The sequence below is a fragment of the Choristoneura fumiferana genome, chromosome 17, assembly GCF_025370935.1.
Source record: "Choristoneura fumiferana chromosome 17, NRCan_CFum_1, whole genome shotgun sequence".
NCBI lineage: Eukaryota > Metazoa > Arthropoda > Insecta > Lepidoptera > Tortricidae > Choristoneura > Choristoneura fumiferana.
The window spans coordinates 19,511,725-19,530,475 of NC_133488.1; the positions used below are offsets into that span (position 1 = coordinate 19,511,725).

General features: G+C 43.0%; 1 protein-coding gene and 1 pseudogene across 2 annotated transcripts; one reads left to right on the plus strand and one right to left on the minus strand.

The window, feature by feature from the left end:
* Window positions 1–7,432: 7,432 nt before the first annotated feature.
* On the plus strand, window positions 7,433–15,296 carry LOC141437235 (uncharacterized; annotated as a pseudogene).
* A 2,236-nt stretch (window positions 15,297–17,532) lies between these two features.
* On the minus strand, window positions 17,533–18,664 carry LOC141436766 (acyl carrier protein, mitochondrial-like). 2 transcript variants are annotated; one of them, XM_074099804.1, is made up of 4 exons: window positions 18,478–18,664; window positions 18,160–18,279; window positions 18,012–18,125; window positions 17,533–17,937 (listed from the first exon to the last, which is right to left on the minus strand). In XM_074099804.1, the coding sequence occupies exons 1-4, from the start codon at window positions 18,643–18,645 to the stop codon at window positions 17,758–17,760; spliced, it is 582 nt and encodes a 193-aa protein (XP_073955905.1). In that variant the 5' UTR covers window positions 18,646–18,664; the 3' UTR covers window positions 17,533–17,757. The 2 variants fall into 2 exon arrangements, with proteins under 2 accessions (XP_073955905.1, XP_073955904.1); XM_074099803.1 differs by lacking the exon at window positions 18,012–18,125.
* Between the last annotated feature and the right edge of the window lie 87 nt (window positions 18,665–18,751).

Consider the following 18,751-nt stretch of genomic DNA (forward strand, 5'->3'; position numbering starts at 1 on the left):
TCCTCGATATTGTGACCCATTTTCTGACTTCTGCGAGTCCTATAATATCCCAGTCTATGTTTTCTATTGCATTGTTTAGCTACAGTATTCTTTCTCTTGTTGATAATGATCTTACATTGTATGTGCATATTTTTAGTTGATGTCCATTTTTCAATTCTTCATTTCTTCTTTATTGTTAGATGGAGGGTTGTGGTCGTTCTCCCCACGGGACCAGCCGGATTGGGGATTGTGTAATTAGTTGTTTTATTATTTTTAGTTGTTGTTTTTGTATTAGGTTTTGTTCTTTGTTTTCTGCCATTTTTAACCGACTTCATTTAGTTTTTTGATGACATATCTTCTGTTTGTGAGTGTGCTCTGTTCCTCATGGATTCAAATGGGTTGCTTCTAGGCAGTTTAGCAGGTTTGGCTGCACTGTCCATTTTGTGAGCTGTGCTGAAGTTGCTAGGGGGCGTAGATGGTGGTGAAGACGGAATTCTTTTCCTTTTTCCTTCTCCAACTTGTCCTTTATAATGAGTCTACCATTCCTTATGATTGCGTACTTTCCAGAAGCTCTAGCATCTTTTAGTGCTGGAATCAGTGACTTTCTTATTTCAACCTCTTCCTTGGGCAAATCCTCCGTAATGTATGTTCTTTTGGGAAGTTCTTCTTGTTTTTGAGAATTTCGTTTCTGCGCCATGTAAGAGTCAAAGTAATCTTAATAGGTCTTATTTTATTGACAGTCTTTTTTCCAACTCTATATAATTTGCTAATTTCCCATTTGTCCCATTCATGGGTTTCATTCTGCGCTTTTTTATTGGTCCTATTGAGCAGTCCAAGCACCATATTTGTCAGTTCTGAGTTGTTAGTCTCCCTTTCTTCCACCCCATGTAAGATTATATTGTTTTTTCTTCCTTTTAATTCTAGATAATTTATTTTAGAACGCAATGTCTCAACCTCTTTTTAAAGCTTCATTTTCTAGCCGAAGGGTACCAAGTGTTCATCTAAAGTTTATATTATTATTATTATATTCCCCTTGATGGCGGCCTTAAGGCTTGGGCCAGTGTCAGTTACGATGACAGGGTTGCGGTTTATTCTGCAGAACGCCAACAGTTTGACAGGAGCAAGAAAATAATTTTGGAATAAAAATAAAAATAAGTCCTTTTCTGCCGAACGCTGTTGCAGGAGTCACGACACACTACGACAAAGACAAAACATGTTATTATTGGTTAGAACTATAGTCTTATGTTATTAGAGGATATAAAATCGCACAGAATGACAATAAAAGGAGAATATACATAACGAAGGAGGGATTTAAAGTTAACAGGGCGAGGAATATAAGGGGGGAGGAGGTCATACAAAGAGGATGACAGCTTCGAACATTCGAAAAATAAATGATCAAGACAGCCTTCATCTAAACCACATTCACACAAAGAGTTGTCTTTCACACGGATCTTGTGAAGAAAAACAGGAGTACATGAGTGGCCCAGTCTCAGTCTACATATTGTTGACGTGGTTGCTTTATTAGCGGCACGGAATTTAAAGAACCAGGGTTTGGCGGGAACATTATCTTGGACATCAGAGTAGTGAAGTCCTTTCATCTGACTAGATCTTGTCCAGTGAGCGAGCCAATCTGAATCCAGTCGATCCTTAGCTAGAGAGGTCAAATCATGGGAATAGCACCTGAACTGGTCTAGGCAGCCTGAACGGGTCGCATCTTTAGCAAGCTGATCGACGGTCTCGTTGCCCGGATTCCAATATGACTTGGGATCCAGGCCAACGAAACTCTCACATTCTTACCAGAGAGTCCATTAAGAATTTGCTTAATTTGAAGAATGACCGGGAATTTAGATTTACTACGCAATTGATTAGACATTATGGCTTGTAAGGCGCTTTTGGAGTCTGAAAAAACTACGCAATTATTAAGATTGTGCGAGTCTATATATTTCAGGGCCTCGAAAATTGCCACCGCCTCGCCAGTAAATACAGATGAGTATATCGGCAATTTATAGCTCAAAATAATCTTGAATCTGGGTATCCAGACAGCAGATCCTACACAACCCTGGCTTGGAAGCTGTGAAGCATCCGTGTAGATAGAGGTCCAGTCAGGCCAGTCTCTAGCAATGACACGACTTAAGTCTAGGTTAGGGGAGGGGGATTCTCTATTAATACCAAGGTCAAGTGAGATATTAGGGCGGAACATGATAGCATCATATGGGGTTTCAAAAAGAGGGTTATTAACCTACACTGAAATATAGGGCACGGAAGACGAGTTATTTTACGAAACTATTGACCAGACAGGGGGGGTCTTGTGAACCCAGTAAGGAGAGGCAGAGATTAATTCTGAGAGACCGAAGTTTAGGGATTAGAGGGTGGGAAGAAGATTGCATAATTTTGATGACATATTTATCAGAGAGGAATTGTCTTCGAATAAAGAGGGGAGGGTCGACACACTCAATTTGGAGAGCATTTGTGGGAGATGATTTCATCGCTCCAATCACTAAACGAAGACTTTTATATTGGATTTTATCCAGGGAACTTAAACAAAATTTATTACAAGGCTCTAAGAGAAAGGACCCATAATCAAAGTGACTGCGGATGAGGGCATTATATACAAGTTTTTGAGTGTATGGGTGTGATCCCCACCATACGCCAGACAAAGAACGAATGATGTTCAAGTTCCTCTCGCATTTCTTCGCAGTGTGATTGATGTGATGTACACCTGACATTTTGGTATCAAGCCAAACGCCAAGAAATTTGACCTTATCCTGAGCAGGTATACGGGTACCATCACAACCAATAGGGATATCTGGAATGGACCTTTTACGGGTGAATGGGACTACTGCGCATTTTGGGACAGAAAGAGACAGGCCATGCTCTATTAACCACACATTCAAATAGTGAAGTGCCGAAGAAAGGGAGGGACAGCATCGGAAATATTGGGAACTACGGAATATAAACAAATGTCATCAGCATACTGAAGGATGTTACAAAATGAATTTACTGACAATTCCAAATCATAGGTATATAGGCTATACAAAAGAGGACTAAGGACAGAGCCCTGAGGGAGGCCCTTATAGACCACTCTGGGGGGGAGGGAGACATTATAAGATGAGATAAGGACTGATCTGGCCAAAAGAAAGTTGATTGTGAAGTCAACTAACCTCTCCGGAAAACTCAGATGGTGCAACTTTTGCCTGAGAAGAGGGAGAAGTACGTTATCGTATGCAGAGGAGATATCTAAAAAGACCCCCACTACAGACTCACCTTTGGAGAACGCAAGGCGAATGTCGGTTGTGAAAATGGAGAGACTATCCATCGTACCGAGTCCTTTACGGAATCCAAACTGACTTTTGGCCAGAAGGCCCTTACTTTCTGCCAGCCATTCTAGACGGTTTTTAATAAGATGCTCTAAAATTTTTGCTAAAGCAGACGATAAAGCAATGGGGCGATGACCTGAAGGGTCATTACATAATTTTCCTGCCTTTAAGATGGGGACAACTATTTGCAATTTCCATTCCTCAGGAGGGGAACCAGAGAGAAAGATATTGTTTATAATCCCAAGGAAGAATTGTTTAGAATTTGAACTGGAGTTAACTACAAAGGAGTAAGGGATCCCGTCCACGCCAGGGGATGAATCCTTAAGCTGATCGGTGGCTGTAAGGAATTCCTCCATAGTAAAAGGGGCGTCGAAAGAACTAAGGGTAGAAGAAGAGGGAAGAGACCAGACTGGAGATATTTCCTCAATGGATGGGACAGAGGGGGTGCTAACTTTAGAGCGAATGTTTCAATCCACTCTGAAGGATCATTTGATAGATTTGATTTCGGGGTAAAAGCGCCACGAAAGCGCCTGATACCTTCCCAGACTAAAGAGGAGGGGGAATTAGGAGAGAGACATTCACAGAATTTTTGCCAACCTAGCCTTTTTTTATTTTGGAGGAATTTGGAGGTTTCCTCTGCTACTTTCTGGTAATGCAAATAGTTCTCCCTCGACAAGTTGGTAGAAAGGAGAGCTTCAGCTTCTCTGCGCTTTTTAACAGCCGCAAGGCATTCAGCGTCCCACCATGGAGGAAAAGGGATCTTTTTTGAAGGATTTTTTTTTAAAGGAATTGATTTGTCAGCCGCAGACAGAAGAGCTTTTTTAAATCTTTCATACACTGAGGATACATTATTGGGGTCAGGGGAAGGAATAAGAGATATTTCCTCGTCTAAGGCAGATCTAAAATTGGGCCAGTCTGCTTTTTTGGTTTGATATTTGAGACGAGGAGGGAAATAAAAGGTGGGAATCGGGTCAGGAAATGATACCTTGATGGGGAAATGGTCACTCCCCAATGTGGAGGGGATCACTTGCCAAAAGAGTCTAGAAGAAATTGAGGGAGAACATAAAGTAAGGTCAACAGCACTTTTTGGGTTTTGGGAAGGAAGCACACGCCTTGTTGGGGAACCATCATTCAGGACACATAGATTAAAGTGATCAAAAAGGTCAAGAAAAGCAGAAGAAATTGAGTCACTAGTATGGGAGCCCCAAGAGGTATGATGTACATTAAAGTCTCCTAGTATGATGATGGGGGGAGGGATGGAAGACAAGATGGAGGAGAGCTCAGCAATCATACCTGGATGGGGATCAGGGATATAGAGAGACAGAAAGGAAGTATTATTAACCCTTACAGCAACTGCACTAATAAAGTCGCTATGAGGGGGGATGGGAATATGACTAAAAATAATAGAGCGGGCAACTAATATAGCTGCACCACCATAGCCATCCCTCCTATCATCCCGGAGACAGGCAAAACCATGCACTCTAAAAATAGAGTTAGGTTTCAGCCAGGTCTCCTGAATGGCTAGGAGGAAGGGTTTATGTTTATTAATCAGATAGATCAGTTCATTTTTTTTATTGTAGATACTACGACAGTTCCACTGGAGGAGAGCTTGGGCCATTTTGTGAGGAAACAAGAGATAACAGTTGGTTCAATTTATGATGCATGTTGTTCGGTAAACCGGAGTCAGAAAAGCGTGACAAAATGTTAATTAGTGTGTTGAGCAGAAGCTCAATGAGATTATCATTAGGGGAGTTAGGCTCTTGATTTAGTGCACAACCATTAGGTTGGGAGGAAATGGGATCACGGACAATATTATTATGGGCAATTCTGTCATAACCTGGGTTACACGGAGGAGTATGAGTTTTTCTATGAACTAAAATAGTTTTCCGGTATGATTGGGATGAGGATGGAGCTTGAGAATGAGATTGTGATTGAGGGAAAGGGGGAGTATTATTAAATGAACCAGGGGAGGGAGAATTCAAAGTCTCAGAGAAGGTCTTTCTTACCTGAGGGAAGCGAGCAGAGGATTCAATGTAGGAAAGGTTTTCCTGGGACATCACCATTTTAATATTGCGCTGCCTTTGTTGTTCTGGGCAAGAAATGTCATTAGCACAGTGGTTACCAAAGCAAAATAGGCATTTAAGTGTAGGAGAATTACAATTTTCACCAATATGGTCAAGAGAGCATTTATAGCACCTAGATTTGGATCTGCACTGAGCTTTGACATGGCCAAAACGGCAACAGTTGTTGCATTGGATCGTTGGTAGGAGGTAACACTCCACAGGCAAACTGTTGTAGAAGCAGAAGACCTTTGGAGGCAGACTACGGCCACTGAATGTAAGTACCACTGATCGAGTAGGAGTCCACGTGGGAGAATTATTCTCACCAATGGATTTCCTACTTAATCTGCGGGCCTTAATCACGCGTCCGAAGCCCTGGGGGACAGTCACATTTTCCACCACCTCCTGCATCGACCACTCAGGAGAGATATCCCTAATAATGCCCATACGGGTCACGTGGAATGTGGGAACAACTGCAGTATACTCTGCTGAGGTAAGGGCAGGATGTAATAGGAAATTGTTTGCATGTTCCGCCGAATCAAACTCGACTGAAAAACGGTTGCGCCCGATTCTTTTCACTCCGTCCCTAACAACGCCGTAGATATTGTTTCTATATAAGAAATGCCCGAAATTTATAGCCCTTAAAGCAGTACCTGAGGCTGGGTCACTCTCTGTTCTCTGGACGTTAATAATAAAGGGGCCAGAGTCTTCTGTTGAATATGATGACTTCAGCTTTTCGAAATCCGGATGTGTGAATGTCGTTTCGTAGGAAACTGCAGGAGAATCGGATTTTTTGGCAGGAGGGACATCGGGATCGACTAAAGGTCTTTTACCGAGCAGAGGAGTTTGAGGCGCATGAGCTGCCTGGTTTGGAGGGATACGGGAACAGTCAGGCCCACCACCGGGATCTGGATCCAAAGGATCCAGGTCCATGTTAAAACTACCAGAAACACTTACACTAGGACACTCACAAACAAATCTAAATAACTACAGGATAACAACAGCGGTTCTAGCACGAAAAAACTCCGAAATACTAAAACCGAAACACAACGCTTGCTACCACCATAAACGCTGACAGCAGAATCCCATCTAAAGTTTAGTAATAGTTTCGGTTAAGATTTGCATTTGTTTGTTGTTTTGTTTTTCCATCTCTTCCTTTATATTAGACCATAGCAATTTCATTTGTTCTTCCATTATTATTTATCAGAGACGTAGTTGTTTCTTATTTTATTTTTTCTACCAATAGTAGTTTTTTATTTCTGCTGGCAACCTCTGGTATTCTTTTTTTTTTTAATTTGACAACTGACGAACGAACAAACTTGAGCTGTTAACCCCGGTCTAGACTACCCACAACACCAAAATTATTGCTATCGATTTTTGATGATTTAGTCTACTTTATAGCACTTTGCGTCGATTTTATTATTTAATTGTGACCCGTGCCGAACTTTTGTAGCGATTAACACGTTATTCTTTCAACTAATCACTTTACACGATATTTCGTATTAAAATGCGGAGAAGCGCGCGACATAGATGTTTTCACTGTGACAGTTTTGACAGCTAATAATATAAAATAGTACTTTTTAATTGTTACCTTATTTCCCAGAAATAATATTTTGGATGAACAAACGGCAGACAAATGTTTTACAACATGTATATCATGATTTAAAATTATGTCATAATTTGAAGCATTTCAAATGTGATTAATTTGTAGCCTCAGCAGCAAATTGAAGTACTTGTTCTTTTTCAAATTAACTTATAGTGAAAATGGTTTACAATTATTATGCTTCCAACTATTTTTAACTTTGCATTTATTTAGATTCATGACGGGTCAATATGTAGAGCAACACTTTTTAACTCTTATCGAAGAAGAGAAAAAGTGTGAAGGAAAGAACGGCTGAACCAAGTCAATATCGTCACTACTTTGAAAAAATCTTGTATCTCAAATCAATACGTCAACAAAATTGACCTTTGAAATAATGTTCATAGTCGTGCGGTGGTAGTCCGTAGCTCAGTTCCACTGTACAAGCTTTTTTAAAGTAGTGACGATATATTAAATTAATAGTAACTCAATGTAACATGATACAAAATAGGGTTGCTGTCATGTCAGTCAGCTTGAATTGGCAAAGACTATTTTAACAGAAGGCTATCAAATTATTTAATATGATTTGTGTCATTTATTACTGGGAGGGGGGGATATTTGGTAAGGTGCGGCCACATGCACTCACACGTTGCTCGATTGCAGCGATAAATCTCATTTTGAAGGTGATTTTTAATTTCCCGCGACTCAAAAAAGTAGCGTTAAGTCGCCGCGTCGAGCAGCAGCGACAAGATGGCTTCTTGCAGGAATGTTCTTGGCCTTGGAAGCTGATTTCTTAATCTCATTTAGTAGCCGTTGTGGCAGTGGTAGAAATAAAAGAAATTGGAGTGAATGAAAAAATAAATAAAAGTGATTTTGTTGAAATTGAAGAGGTTTTTTTTTTCAGCGGTAAAGCTCAACATTTTCAGCTTTATCGCTATATGTCACGTGACCAGATTTGACACTGGAAACGAGCGTCGAGCGATTTCATGTGGCCGCAGCCTAAGAATGTAAACTGATTTTCTGTTTTGTTTACTTGTACTTGCAATTTTATTGACATCTTTTTAACATGAACATAGCAAGTAATAACCCTAAGCACGGAACCAATGACCTAAAAGTATCCGCTTCCTTTCTTTAAGAGTATTTCTTTAGCATCCCACATACCTACACAATGAATTATTGTTTGATTAAAATGATGAAAAAAAATATATATTTTATTTTTGTACTATATGGTTTACCAAATAATAATAACTAGCTGTTGCCCGCGACTTCGCTCCCGTTCTAATCTTTTTTTTTTTTGTTTGCACAAACCTTGTCCTGACAATATGGAACACCAGAAAAATAATTATCCAATTCGATGCAGTCGTTCGCAAGTTATGAGCGTACACATACATTTTGGTGATTCATTTTTATTTACATAGAAGATAGATATCACAGGACACTTGACAGCATTTGAACTACACAAGAAAAAGTTTTCTTATTGAAACCACATCTCACCAATGTTAGGTAGCCACCAAACTGCCCGCTTGACATACTGAAACATACTTCTGACCTGAAATAAATGATTATATTTTACCTATATATACAATACAAGGTGTGATTGTATCCGCAGCAACAGGAGGTGTTCCTGACGTCGCGCGTGACGCACGTGGTGCGCGAGTCGCGCGTGCGGGACGCGCGATGGCGGCGTGAGCCGGGCCGCGCGCGCGCAGATGCCATGCTCGAGCGGGTCCGCCGCACGCCCCAACATCACAACTACGTGCTGCTCACCGTTGAAAAGGTACGGTGGAGCTGAACAAGTGCCCGACAGCGCATTGCTCCATTCATTTCAGGAGGGCTAATACGAAATTTGAAAATTACTGTCCCTCTAAAGGTCACAGCTCATTAGAGCCACCCGGCACCCGAACAGCACCGCCTCGACTTTCGGCGTCCACTCGTTGTCTACAGGTGTTCCACGGGTGGACGGTGCGTTAACGAGTGGACCTCGCGTGATTAACTAGTGGACATCGCGTGGTCCACGAATTTTCGAGTAGTCTATTATGAAATGAGGGTGGGAGCGCCGCGCCGATCACCGAGTGGTCTACTCGCCGTCCGGGCGCGGACACTTTGCAAGCGAGGCGAGCATGCCCATACAAATCCATACAAAGAATACTAACCGCTCGCGGCGAGGCGGTGCTGATCGGGTGCCGGGTGGATCTAATGAGCTGTGACCTTTACTCTCGTATAAATAATAAGCTTCAGCGGGACGGCAAAATACGAAGTTCGAATTTTACACTTTGCAGTATAGGGCCATTTTTCGAGCGTTTATTCAGTGTGATTTTCGTGGGCACATTTTAGTTGACATAGTAGAAGATTCTCTTACAGTTTCCAGGTTATCTAGTAGAAGTACAGGATGTCTAAAAAATAATCGAAAGTGTCATCAAAATACTTCAATCCGGTGACTGCCTTGCTTTTTTGCCATGCTACTTGAAAAAAAAAACCATCTTCGCTAACTGCTGCAAAGTATGTGAGAAATATGAGTGTATGGCAAAGACTTGGCATACAAATGACAAAGTGTGAAAGAACTTGTATAAAAAGATTAAAATATTTAAAAATATTTTTCATCTTCTCACACACTGTATCTTAAGAGCGTTTATTCCTGCTGAGCTGGCAACGTTGCATTTTTGTTAAAAATACAAACTGAAATATAGATGCACAGAAAAAATAGAAAAATAAGACCATCACTGGGAATCGAACCACGCGCGGTATAGCACGCGGTACGGATTACCGAGGACCTGGGTTCGATTCCCAGTGATGGTCTTATTTTTCTGTTTTTTCTGTGCATCTATATTTCAGTTTGTATTTTCAATTTCGGTTTTACGGGATGACCGTAAAAGTAAAAATTTGGAATCGAAATAAAAAATACAAAAAGATTCCAAAAAACCAATCTGCATTTTTGTTAGTTTTTCTCGATTATTTCATAAAAATTGAATGAAAATTAAAAATGTTTTCGGATAGAACACTTCTTAATATATAAGTTAATGTGTCTACTACAATAATTGTTTGAGATAAACTTTTATATTCCTTAAAAACGAATTAATGTTTATGACCAGTTTTTGCAGGAATAAACGCTCTTAATATAAGTGAAGTTTATTCTTTTAAAAATAATTTTGCTTGGTATTGAGGCGCAATTTGGGCACTTCATTGTATTAGGATAAAAAGCACAGACACAGGAAATTTTACTAGAAAAATATTATTGTTTAGATCAAGGGTGGCCAACTGGTCGGTCGTAACTATTAGTCCATTCGATCGTGGCAAGGCAAAAATTAATATAAATAGTGAACTATGCTGTTTCATTTAAGATTTCAAGAAGTGTGTAGTTAGTAGATCGCGCAGGGTTTCGTCAGTAATTATTCAAGATCAAACAAGATCTTGGGTCTAATCAAGCAGGCCACCCCTGGTTTAGTCTCTGAAATGTCTTCCACATCAGAAAATTTTAACTTGTGTCCAATTCTTTTGCTATACTATCGTAATATTTTTCACTTATACTAACCGCTTTCTTATTTCTTGTTCCTATATATATTTACAGCTTATTTATTAATCTTTCAGGCTATAGCTCTATTGGATAAACTGTATGACACATTCTGCACGGCTCCGCGTAAATCGAATGTCAGGCTCTTCAGTAAACATTTTATCAAGATAGAGTTTTTGGACAAGTATGAACCAAAATTATACAAACAATTCCTCTTTTTTTTTAATCAAAATGTTGCAACGCATCTTTAAGGTTTTGTTCTATTCCAGACAGTGCAGGCCTCTGTACAAAGAGTTCGATACGTGGCCTGAGATATCGCTAGAACCCAATCCGCCAAAGGACAAGAAAGAGAAAAGGGAAATTTTACAACCAGGGGCCGCCGTCAATAACAATCATCAAAATACCACGCAAGATCGCGAGTAAGTTGACATTTGCTACTCCACAGGAAATCCGAGCAAAATTTATCGAATTGCTAGGGTTGTCATTATTTTGTTTGCATTTTATGATCCTTGATTATGACAATACATGATGGTCTTTTAGATAAAAAGGGATGTAAAAACTATGGCCTATTTGCAATATACTCAGAATGACATTGATCTTCTGGAGTTGTGTGTCTTGATTAGCCAAGCAACTGTTGCTTGAAACTATTTGTAGGTTCTAATCCTTATAAAAAATACCACTTTAACCATTTTTTTCACACTATTCGATTAATATCGCTACATATTGTATGTTGTAATTGAAAATTGTTATTGTTTGTTTGTTTTTTCGTCTTGCTTGCTGAGCGTATGGTTGGCCGTGTCAGTTGTCAATGTCATGCACATGACATGCTTGTGTTGGTAGCGCTGACTTTAAACGGTTGCGTTCACAATAGACACGGTCCGGTCGTGCGCGCAGCTTGCAATGACGGCCTCACGGTCCCACCGGAAGACCAGCGCTAGCTCCTGAGCCGGCATTATGCTGAGGTGGGTCCGTTTCGTGAATCGTAACTGCTTTCCTTGTCTGTGTTATTTATTTATGTAATCGTTCAAGTTTGTTACTTTTCCGAATAAATGTATTTTCTTTCTTTCTTTCTTCTTTCATATAAACCGCCTAGCCTCGGACCGCCAACTGTCCTAAACACTAGTTAGCTAACCCAAGACCGATGCCACTAATTTGCCTACTTAGCTATTTATTTTGTATAGTGTAATAAATACTTCTCTATCACAAAAAAAAATTAAACAGCATGCTCGGACTTTACTTAAAACTAATTGCCGACCCATGGCCTAACGCAATGGCTTGATCGAGTTACTCTTTTTTCAGAATGACAAGAAAGAACCGTCCGCGGATAAAAGAGAAAGAGGACAAGGAGCCGCGCGGCGGCTACTGCGAGGCGTGCGGCACCGAGTACACGGAGCTGGCGGCGCACGCGCGCTCGCCGCGACACGCCGCCTTCGTAAGGGACACCAACAACTTCCTCGCGCTGGACACGCTCATCGGCGCCGGCGTGCTGCCGCTCCCGCTCCCGCTCCCGCTCCCGCGCCCGCCCCGCTCAACGGCGAGCGCCGCTCGTTGCGCAACATGTGCAACGGCGACGCCGCGCTCAACGGGTCGCCCTCCCCGCGCGCGCGCAACGGCGCCCTCGACGACGACCGCCGCCCCAACACGCGCTGCCGCAAAACCACCGACGCCTCCGAAGACCGCCAGTACTACAAGGTCGTCGGCGTCAGCACCAAATTACGGTCCAGCGGGGGCTTCGTGCCCAAACGGGCGGACTCCTCCCCGACATGCAACGGGACGAAACCGCTGGTCGTTAAGTTTAGGAAAGTGCGCCGCTCCGAGCTCTCCGTGCTGAGCGACGAAGCCGAACAGTTCATGTTCCCGAAGCGAGCCAGCTCCACCAGCTCCACGTCTTCGGAGTCGGACGACGAGGAGCCCCAGGAGCCTCGCCGCAAGACGCCGCCGCAGCCCGCGCCCGCGCTGGAGCGCCGCCGCCACGCGCGCCCTCTCGCGCTCAAGGAGGAGTCCTCGGAGGAGGACAGCTGGCTCGATGACAAGCGGCGCCGGAAACGAAAAGTCGCGCCGGCCGTGCGGCGGACGCGGCGCGCGCCCGCTCGCTCGCCCACGCCGGAGCCCGCGCCGCCGCCCGAGCCCGAGCCCGAGCCCGAGCCGGAGACGCCGGTGCCTCCGCCCCCGAACCCGAAGTCGTGTCCCCCTAAGAGAAGAACCGGTGCAACAATGTATGAAATGGGAGGACGGCAAGTTGAAGTACACGCCGGCGGTAGAACAGTTGGAATTCGCATTCGAATGCGTGCCGCGCAGCGAACCCTGGTACGAGACCTTCCAGCGGCAGGACCAAGACAGAGTGCTGGTCAAAAACGTTCCTCGGTGTTTCGGTGAGTGGAATCATATTTAAATTAAAACTTGAGTTTTCTTTGGATACATTACAAAATATACCATCATTATCTCAGCCTATATACATCACACTGCTGGGTTCAGGCCTCCTCTCAGAATGAGAGGGTTCGGGCCGTAGTTCCCACGCAGGCCTAGTGAAGATAAACAAACAAAATGGAACATAATTTTATTTTTTTTTGTGTGTAATAATAAAATGTATACTTTTTGTCATTGTTTCAGCTCTGTATTCAACGTCGCCAAAGTTACCGTACGAGATGGGTCCGCTCCCTCCTCTAAAGCCGAACTGCTGTCCTTTGAGCGCGTTACCCCGGCGGGAGGGCCGGCCGGCGGGGTCTGCGGCGGCGGCGGCGGGGGCGGGGCGGGAGCCGACGCGACGCGCGCGCGGCCCGCCACGCGCGGCCTGCGCACGCGCAAGCTACACGCGCGCCTCGCCGCCGCGCCGCGCCCGCGACACTCGCCGCGCGAGCACGCCTCCACGCGCGCCATCCTCGGCTCGCGCCGCCCGCACGACGACGCCAAGTCCACCGCCTCCGACGACACCGCCAGCGAGCCCGCCGCGCCCTCCGCTGCCTCCGGCCCCGCCCCCGCCCCCGGCCCCGGCCCCGCCCTCGAGACCGACGAGCGCCTGCGACAGTTCCTCAGCGAGGTGTACGAGGACGCGGACTTCGACGCGCTCGAACCGGACCCCTTGCACGGCGCCGCGCTGCCGACGTCCACCGCCGCGCCGGCCGTGCGCGCCCTCGTGTCGGACTGCGACCGCTGCGACATCATCCGGCACCACATCCGGGACGCGGCCGCTCAGCGCCGCGCGACGCGCCGCGGACGGTTCAAGAAGAAGAACCGCACCGGCTGGCCCAACAAGAGGAAGCACAAGAAGGGCGCGCGCGCCGACAGCTCCGACCACAAGACCGAGAGCAGCCTCGACCGCTCGTCCGTCGCCTCCGCCGACACGCGCGACTCCGACGACCTCTCCGCCGACGATGACAAGCCCGCCCTAGGCGGCAAACTCGACCACGACGACGAGTCGCGGGAGGAGCCCATGGACGTCGACCGGCCCGACGCCGACGACAGGTCCAACTCAGACGACAAGCCGCTCAGGCTCAACGTCAAAGTGTTACTAGAAGACAAGAAAGCTGAAAAAGCGAAAGCCGAAAAAGTGAAAGGGTCGTCCTCGGTTTCGGAGAGTGATGAGAAAGAGGAGAGGGTGAAAAAGAAGAAGCGGGCTCTGAACAATCTGGGCAGCTGGTTGCAGCCCGTGGTGCGGGTGGCGCGCGTGGACCCCGCGGCGGCGCGGCGGCTGCGCTCGGCCGGCGCCGGCGCGCGCTCGCGGCTCAGGTAGCGCGCCCGCTGCCTCGCCGCCCTCGCCGCCCTGCCCGCCCTGCCCGCCCTATCCGCCCTGGCTGTCATGAGGTGAGGACGCCACGAGTGACTGTTACTGGAGACACGGTTCAGATGACGATCTACGTCTACAGATTTATTTATGATTTCGGCAAACTAAGTGAGGCATTGAAGTATACTTTTAAAGCTTTGTCTATGTATGCCTATAGTGTGTATCGGCGTGGAAAAAAGACTCTGAAACCTTTGAACTTTCTTTAAGTCCGTTGATTGTTTTGCGCCATCATGACCAAGCAAGTGTTGTTTGTTAGTTTATGAATAATTTTTGTTTTTTTAGTTTTATTCACAAAATATTTGAGTCATAGTTAAAGTGAGAAAAGTTTTTCCATGTCAGCCTTTATGACATTGACTTAGGATAGATTTTTACTCAACCTGTGTTAAAACTTTTTTTTTACTACATCTATAGCGCAATGTCGGTTACATTTTTGGCTCCAAGTCTATTCCATTTGGTGCCTCACTTAGTTGGCTGACTGCCTATTCTGACTTATTGCAGGCCACAATGTTTTCTTCTGATTAGTTCATTTTAAGTGAGTCTCAGTTGAAGTTGCAGATGTTAAAAGAGGGTTTGCATTGTTTAATGAATTTATATTAAATTCATTACATGAATGGTGCAGAGTGGTTGTTATATAGATGATCCATTGACTTGGAAGGGTACCATTATTTTTTGTTAATTACTATGTATTAGTGTTATGTTGCATGGGTATAGGAAGAAAACATTGTGGATAACAAAAACACTAGCCATAATTGTCAATTTCGTTCTTTCTAATGTAAAGCAGTTGTACAAGATATAGTCGTACTAGAAAAAATATCAAATGGAACTATATTTTGAGGTTGGCAAACTAAGGGTATAGTTGTATGAGTATTGTAAATAGTCTAATTTAACATTATCTCAGAGTGTAGCGCTGTACGAGTAAGTGTGTCTGTGAGCAAAGCCTGGGAGCTTTGTCATTATAAATGTTGCGCATGCCTAGAATACTGTGTTGTATTGTTTCTTTCCTTTATTATTTATAAAAAGAAGTTATCTCGTGTAATATTTCGTCAATAAAAATTGTATAAAATATTATGATTCTAAAATGAAGTTTTTAATTTTACAATTGTGAAGTGTCCCACAAAACAAAGCCTCAAGATTCCACATTACATTGCGAGGTCGGTGCTGCCACGCTGTCAAGTACATATGTACCTCAGTGTACGGCCTAAGTGCCCACTCAAGTTAACGTGCGGCACTCGCGTTTCGCATGTAAATGTGTACGAGCAGACTCAGCACTGTGTACTTACATTTTAAATCTGCCCTGAAAGGCACTCATAATTATTAGAACAAGATACCTACGCTGGTCGTGATTTGCCGGACATGTTTCGGACCTATCCGTACTTAGTACCTTATCAAGGTGAGTTCGAACGGAAAACCGTTGCGTTCAAAATTTGTCTGCAAGTTGAGTTTCAAACGCGTCCAGTGAACTCCGCTTTCCAGATCCTTGCCTCAAGAAATCTATTTATTGTGAAAAGGATGTATTGGGTTGAGCTTGCGGTTACGGCGGTTTACCATAATCTGCGTTTATACATATCACTTGGCTAGCTTTATCTGTAATGTTGAGAATGAGAATGTACACTACCAATTTACCTAGTCGGATTTAGGTGTGATATCTGTCGACAGAATAAGCGCGTCTTCATTGCAAGGTTATGAAGATTTCCTCGTATAATTATTTAGGTTAGTCGTTATACCCGCCACTGCCTTCGCGTAAAATTCGATTAATCGCGATCCCGCGGGAACAATGCAAATTTTCCGGGATAAAAAATATCCTTTGTCCTTCTCCGGGATTCAAACTATCTGTATCCTTACCTAATTTCATCTAAATCGGTTCAATGGTTTAGACATGATGAAGTACAAACAAACAGACTTACAAACTTACGCATTCATAAATTTATAATAATAATAATGTACCTACTGAGCGGCAAAAAATCTGTATGCAGAAATAGGTAGGTAATTTTGTATAGAGAGTGGGTCAAATTTTGTGCCACTTGAGTATAATAATGGGATTTGTCGCGCCTGTACGTACCCTTATCGATCCTGAGTGTTGGGAGGAACTTGTTGCAAGATCTTGGCGGTCTACTATCTCGAAGGGCATCAAATTATTTGAGGAGGGTTTCAATTACGTAAAGAACGACCCAAGTCCTCCTACACGTATACATGCAACTAAGCTGGGCAACTGTACTGTCACGCGTGTAGGAGTAATTAAAAGTAAATTCGGCATAGCCAGCCATATTAGAGCCCACAATAGGCGTCTTAATTCATAGAGGATAGTTTTGTGGGGTAGCCGTCATCGAAACCGATGAGGACTATATACATATATATATATGTATAGGCGTATATTCACATGTTCAAGTTATCATATGTTGGGGGCGTCGGTAGCCTTTAGCGGTAGGTACATATTGATTTCCGTTCGGCCGCCCAGCCAGCGGTGCCGGTACAGTCGGCATAAAAATGTATCGAATCACGAATTCAACATGTAATTTTTATGTACTTAGCGCAGTGATTGCAATTTTTATATCTGGATTTTCTGACAGGATATAGGTACTTAAAGTTAGGTACGTTAAAATGTCTCTAATTAGAATTCAGTTACAAAATTGATATTGTCTTTGTGCATGGGTTGGGTGGTCTCTTAGCTGCCCGCGTCTTGGTTTAGCGACTTATCTGGTGACTTTTGGAATACAAATTAAAGTTCTAGGACCAATAATGGATACATTTTTTGTCAACTCGACGACGACGAAAATTATTGGTACAGACAGTGCCAAGAGATCTATATGGAAAGCGACCAACGCGCTTGCGCACCAAATCCAAACTTTATTTAATTAAAGCTCTATTCGTTTATGCTCTAGCTTTAGATATTTAAAAAAAAAACAGTGAATTCGGAAATCTTTTGATTTTTTTTTTCGTATCCCAACCTCTCAGACCACCAGTGGCCTCTTGTGTCTCTCCCAGACAAAATCCTGAGTCCGCTCGCTCCTGGTTGAATTAATTTTAGCAACTCGAGTTTCTAGGAGTTGGCAACACTGCTCACAAGTCAAGATTTTTGTTACCTCTGTATATGTACTCTGTGTTGTTCTCAAAGACTAACAATAATTTTAATTTGGGGTGATTTGGGTAATTATTTTTTCTCATGTAATCAGTAAGCAAGGTAAAATTATTGAATTAATTATTATTACTAAAGTCACGGGTAATAACCAGTGAATAATACAAGTGACTTTACCAGCTAGTATTTTATTAGTAAGGTACAGCAGTACCATTGACCAAATGAAAGCACATGATCTAGTTCTAACAGGCATATAATAAAAACAGAATTTACACTTTTTACATCCGCGTGAATAGATGTACAGCCATTATGATCTTTGTTGATTAACAGATAATTCAAAACTAAACTATTCCAATCCTGAAGATTTTAGACCAACTGGACAAACATTTCATTGTCAGTATTTCAATAAATGGTGAATACATTTGGTCTAAAATTATTAAGGTTTTGAAAATAATTTTATTTATTCATAAATATCTTCCTTGTCTGCAATATATTGGATAATGTCCTTGGGCCTGACCAGTCGCTCCGCATCTCCATCAGGAATTTCAAACCCAAATTCATCTTCCATAGCCATGATCACTTCAACATGATCCAAGGAATCCAGTCCCAAGTCGGTCATGAAATGGGAGTCTACAGTCAGCTGAAAAAGGAGATAAGGATTAGAATTGAAACAGTTACCATGAGTATATACTCAGTTATTGAGCATTATGCTACCTTCTCAGCACAAATTTTGTCATAAAGTTTGAGTACAAGAAGCACTCTAGATTGTATTAGTTCAAGGGAGAGCGGGGGTCCCGCACTGTAGTGACGTATGCCGATTTTTTGACTCTGAAACAAGATTTAACAAACAATGAGTATGTACCTGGACACTAGTCAATTTGTCGTAAGCCTTGCACACTTTCATTACTCGCTCCGTGATCTCATTCGTCGAGGGTTTGGATTGGGCCCCAGAAGAGTATGCTTGTATGCGCTGAGATTGCACCTAAACAATTATAGGACCACTATACACATTTGTTATGCAATATGACAATTGAGGTTATAATGCAGCTTAAAAAAAATAAACCTTTTATTTGAGTATTACATATGAAAGGCAAGGAAACCAACAGATAATACATTTCTTAATCAAAAAATACTTTGAATTTTGCAAAAACTAGATCGTATTGATCCATAGAATCCTTACCCCATTTTGCAGGCACTTATTATTATATGTGTTTACGGCGATTTTCACTGTATGGTATTTTTGTTGAAGGGCGACGGTTGAAAGCCGGCATACTACCGGAGTTTTATAAGAGGTGGATTTTCGTAATAATCCGCTAAAAGCGCTTCGAACAAGACTTGTAGCAGCCATTTTTCGGGCTTCAAATATTTTTTTCTGTCATGGACAAGATAGATTAGATAAGAAAATTTAGAGTTGCAAGTAAGAAAAAACAATTGATCTTGCAGCAGCGAATCCC